At 33.1% G+C, this 5511-nt stretch overlaps 1 protein-coding gene across 1 annotated transcript; it reads left to right on the top strand.

The window, feature by feature from the left end:
* The first annotated feature begins 690 nt into the window (after nt 1-690).
* Nucleotides 691-3713, top strand: LOC107619123 (putative RING-H2 finger protein ATL61). The gene is made up of 3 exons (XM_016321347.3): nt 691-1419; nt 1637-1734; nt 2883-3713. The coding sequence occupies exons 1-3, from the start codon at nt 1261-1263 to the stop codon at nt 3307-3309; spliced, it is 684 nt and encodes a 227-aa protein (XP_016176833.1). The 5' UTR covers nt 691-1260; the 3' UTR covers nt 3310-3713.
* The last annotated feature ends 1798 nt before the right edge of the window (nt 3714-5511 follow it).

The raw sequence follows: 5511 nt of genomic DNA, 5'->3' as shown, positions 1-5511 counted from the left end.
AATATTCATTTTTTTAATCCTTCGTCAATATGACGACGAAAAAAATCATAACTTTGGCTTTGTCCTTTTGACATGCTTTATTTTCAGTCTTAATAGTATCTCCAAGATCCATTGAATCAAGATGAATTTCGGCATCCAATATCCATGATAAGTAATTGTTTCCAGATATATCAAGAGTATTAAATTTAAGATAAAAAAACTTTAACATAATAAAAATATATTATCTGAATCTTACTAAATTTTAATCAGAAATTTGTGCTAATAACGTATTATAAAATAAATAAATAAATAAATCTAAAATAAAAAATATTAATATTAATATTTATTAATATTATTATCTAAATATAATAGCAATTATTCATCATATATATTCACTCATATATTGTTGTAGCATACATATATATATATATATATATATATATATATATATATATATATATATATATATATATAAATACTCTTTTTTCTGTCCTTGTATATCTATATCTTTAACCTATGATTATACTTCTATTACAAGAGTTACTTTTCAAACTTTTAAATTCAATTCATATTGAGAATTTAAACTTTTCACTCTTAAAAAACTGACACCATCCATATTAAAAAAAAAAAAAAAATCACATATCATTAAATGACATTCATATCACAACAGTTTTAACATTTTTTTTTCCCTTTCGATGATTATCACTATTAGCACAAACCAAAATCAATATTCTAAATGTGTTTATTTATAGATAAATTAACAAACAGATTTGTCAGCAAAATTCATAAAATAAGTAGACTACAAGCTACAAAGTATGACTTAGTTAGATCTAAAAGAAAATTCTGGGCATGGTGATGATGATGATGATGTTAGCATTAAAAATGAAGAGCAACTGAATCTATCAACTTCATCTTCTTCTTAAACTTCAATCCAAATCCAAATCCCAATGCAATGCAGCTCTTGTTTCTCATTCTCACCATGCCTTCTTCTACTTCTAGGGTTCCCTTTTTCTCTCTCTCACACCCACTCTTTCACTCCGAACAAAATCCAACACTTCCACCAATTCTCACGCATTCCTTGATTCCATTCCCCTCTCAGCTCCCTTCATGCAAAAACCCTACCCACTTCACATTCCTCTGATCTCGTCGAAGCCTCTTTCTGCTTCACACTCTCCTCACTCTTAATTTTTTTTCCTTTCTTTCTGGAATCTGAATTTCAGGGCTGCGTTTCTCGATTTGGGGAGTGAAAAGTTTTGATTTTTTTTTTTTACTTTGATCGCGATGATATCTTCTGGGCTCAACTTGGTGATGACTGTGATTGGGTTTGCGGTAAGCACCATGTTCATTGTGTTCGTGTGCACGAGGCTTGTCTGTGCTCGAATCCACTTGAATGCTTCAAGGAGATCCTTTCCCATTGCTTCCAGATCCAATCTTAGCATGGTGATGCACATTCTCTTACTCTTAGTTTTGTTCACTTTTCAACATCATTTATTGGAAGAAATTGAAATCAAATAAGATAAGGTTAATCTTATTTTGATGTGTTCGGATTTGCTTAGCTATGTGAATTATTGTAGTTGAGTTTTTAGAAGCACTGGGTATGGTTATTTTTATTTGCATTGTGTTTATTATTAGCAATTGGACATTTTCATGTGTTTAGATGGAACGGGGTTGGCATGGTCTTGAACGCACAGCTGTAGCTAAATTTCCAACAAAGAAGTTCAGTGACAAGTTCTTTTCTGCTGAAGAAAATTCTCAGTATGTTCATCTATCTGTTTCTGTAAATTACTTATCATGTTCAGAGAAGGCTTGTTGAGGCTCTAGATAGGAAGAGTGGATCAAATGGGGGAAGTTCTGTAGTTAAAGGTAGCGAAACCTATGAAAACTTTAGATCGAAAGATTAAAATATAAGTAGTTTAAAGATGGATATATTTTATGATCGGAGGGTACTTTGGTGTCGTTTGATCTACATAGTTGACCACAAGGCTTAGTTGCTGCCATTGTTAGTCCATCTATTGTTGTAGTTTCATGTCATGACTCATGTTAGCTTAATCCCCTGTAATTTGCGCAGTTTGTATTCTCTTTTGTTTATAAGTGATCCTTCTCCACTCGTTTTGCATTTTCTTAGACCGCAGTATCTATCATTAAGTCAACTAGGTAAGAAAACCACTATCTGTTGTACAAATTTAGTAGTGCCTGCATCTCAAATTTAGCTAAACCAACAGCTATCTGCTAAAAACATAAATGTTTGAACTAGTAGTTAATTAAACTGTGTAATAGATGGTGCCTTCACGACTTTGTTGAGTCTGCATAGTGTTACAAGTTTGTTCAGTACTTCAATTGTTGCTTATCATTTGTAACCTTCTGTTTCATGACATTTCAAAAGACTTCAGGACTCTTAGATTTCAATTTTGCTCGTGTTCATAATTATGTTTATTTGGTTCAGTTTTTGTGAACATTACTTTATGGTTATCTTCATGAACCTCCCCCACCCTCCAAAAAACAGGAAGATTTATCATTATACTATCCTACTTTTTCAACCACACACAAGTCGTTTACTGGTTTTCTTTCCCTTTGTTGGAGAGAAATACATTAATCTCATAATGAGAGGTGAATGTAACTTAAGCATGGGAGATAAGTGAAAAATTATTAGCATCATCAAGTACTTGTTGTGTGTCTAGCTCTTAAATTATGGGCTAAAAGATTATTCCAATCTGGTAACTTTGTTCACCATATTGGAAATTTACATTATTGTTGTAAAGGTGGTTACACCTTATATTTTTTTTTTCATTAATTCTTAAAGGATACACAACATGAACAGCCATCTGATGAAATTCGTCATGTCTGAAAAAAGGGATTCAGTCATTATTCCTGGTTATGGATATTTAATTTATCTGTATATGCAGGTGTACAGTCTGCCTCTCGGAGTACCAAGGTGAAGACATTCTGCGTATCCTCCCCTACTGTGGACACTCATTCCATGTGACCTGCATAGACTTATGGCTGCAGCAGAATTCCACTTGTCCAGTTTGTCGAATATCATTGCGGGAATTTACTGAGAGAAAGCGGTTAATGCAACCCTTATTCAGCTCTGCTTTACGACCTCATCGCAGCGCAGAATCCATTGAGAACCCCCATTATCTCTGTATGATGGGTGATAATGGGTTACCATTGAGAACCCCAGACAACCATGGGGCTAATGTGATGCAAGAGGACAGTTTTCCATCCGAGGGTGGTGGAGCAGATGCTACAGATAGCATCACCTGTCTTATTCCGGACGATCTTGTTAAAGATGAAGAGAAGAGGCATATAGAGAGCCCGTCAAACTTCTAGAGACCAGTTCATGTAAATCCACTTTTCGATGCGGTACTCTGAAATCACAAATTGAGCAAAGGTCATCTTCCGAATTTGGGTCAAACTCCATTGCATGCTGAAGGATGGTTGACGGCTTTGCTCTTAGTGTATATGTAGCCAAGAGTTTTGTTTTCCCTCACTGGGTTTACATTTTTACTTTCTCCTCTCCTTTGTTCTGTTCTTTAGCTTCAACACTTGCTAGTGTTTGAGATTTATTCTTCCTCTCCTCTCTCTCTTTCTCTCTATCCTTGTGTGTGCGTGTGCGCACGCATGTATGTTGTAATTAGTTGTAAGACCATAAATTGCTCAAGATAAATTGGAGCTATATCTCTGTGTCTTTGCCTCTTCTGGCCATTGATGTATGTTGTTGTTTTGGGAACACAGTTATTCTAGCTAGGTTCTAGCTATCTTACCCCTGTTTTTTGTTCAATTATTATTATTATTATTTTGAAGGGATATGCAATAATGTTGGGCCTTGCTTTCTTAAGAAAAGGCATGGACATTGTATACTTGAGATTGAGGGAAAGGGATACCAATATGAGGATCACCTTTTAAAGATATGGTCCCTTTATTTAAAGTAAGTATTTGAAAAAAAATGACCACCTTTTGGATTGTTTTATTTATAACTTCTTGGGTCCAGTTGTCTCTTAATAGGTGGAATCTGCTTCCTTCTTCCTTCATATAAATGTTTCCACTTTCCAAATATTTTCATCATCACTGTGGCTCCAGTTGTTTTAATTTGTTGCACCACCTGTGACATGGAAATTTCATTCACCTTTTGAGGTGACACCATATAAATTAGACAGAGAAACCATATGCAATAGAGTATTGCTACTCAAAACAATAAGTCTCCACAAGTCTACATGTTTTTGAATTCATATTGCTATTCAGTTAGTGATGTCATAGTTTCTCTAGGTTGGATATTGGCATATACTCAGTGTGATTTTTTATTTTTCTTTTATTTATTTATTTATTTGTTGGGGGATGGGGGTGGGGAATATGAAAGCTGATTGGTTTTATGTAGTAACAAACAAGGCATCCTTGCTGACATTTCTCTCATTTTAAGAGTGCTGGGGGTCATTGGACACCAATCATAAAAAGGACTTATGGTACATACATAGTACTATAGTATTTATTTACTTATTTAAAGTGTGTCCCTTAAAATAATAACTTTGGCATAGCTTTTGTTTGTCCCAATGACAATGACTACTTTTCCATTCAGTCATTGTTGGGAGACTTTGTAAGCCAGTTTAGTCAGAGTGTGTATGAGATTTTACATGAATTTACAAAAAGCCTTTTGTCTGGAGAGTGTGTCTCCTACTAATAATCTCCTTTAGTTAGAGTTTAACTAGAGTTTATCCGTTCTATTTGTGATGAATGAACTCTGAAGTTTTAGATTGTTCAGCAGGTTGAATTCATTCATCAGATTCAGATTATATGTCTTTCACCCTTTTTCATGATTACCAATTATTAAAGCATTAAAACCTCTGATTACAAAAATGATCGCAAAAAATGTGTTGAAATTCTACAGAAACATTTATATCTACTAATTTACATTATTCATAATGTTTCTAAAATAGAAACAAAAAGATGAATAAATGTTAATATTCTTAGAAGGCCAAAACTGTAATGGCTAAGGGAATGGTAGCTAAGGGTGCCCGCAATTGACCGACAAATAAGGGAGTGACACACTGACACCTGACACAGTTGAAACACTGATTAAAATTTCTAGTTATATCTTAATGGTGCTTATGACTAATACAAGGATGGTTATCAAAAGTTTTTTACCGCAGAGCCAATCTTGATAATATGAGAAAAATCAAAGGACATAAGTGTATATTGTCATTGTTCGTACCTCGTAAGTTGGAGTGTAAGTTCCATATATGTGAATAGGAGAAGAAATTGTCAAATTCTTTTTGAGAGATGATTTATTTTTTAAATTAGTTTTTGAGAGATTCTTTTAATTAAATTTATTTTTTAAAGATTTTAAATTAGTTACATTAGTTCTTTTGTTATTTTTATTGTTAATAGAGTCAAAATTTGTATGTAGCACTTTAAGTGATATTATACATTATATTTAAGATTTTTTTAATATAAAATAAAAAAATTAATTAATTCTTGAAACAAGATATTTTAACTTTATTTTTCGAAATACGATTTTTTTTTTTGTAATTAAGACAA

The sequence above is a fragment of the Arachis ipaensis genome, chromosome B9 (genome assembly GCF_059453495.1).
Source record: "Arachis ipaensis isolate K30076 ecotype BB chromosome B9, ASM5945349v1, whole genome shotgun sequence".
NCBI lineage: Eukaryota > Viridiplantae > Streptophyta > Magnoliopsida > Fabales > Fabaceae > Arachis > Arachis ipaensis.
This window is presented reverse-complemented; position numbering and strand designations above follow the sequence as displayed.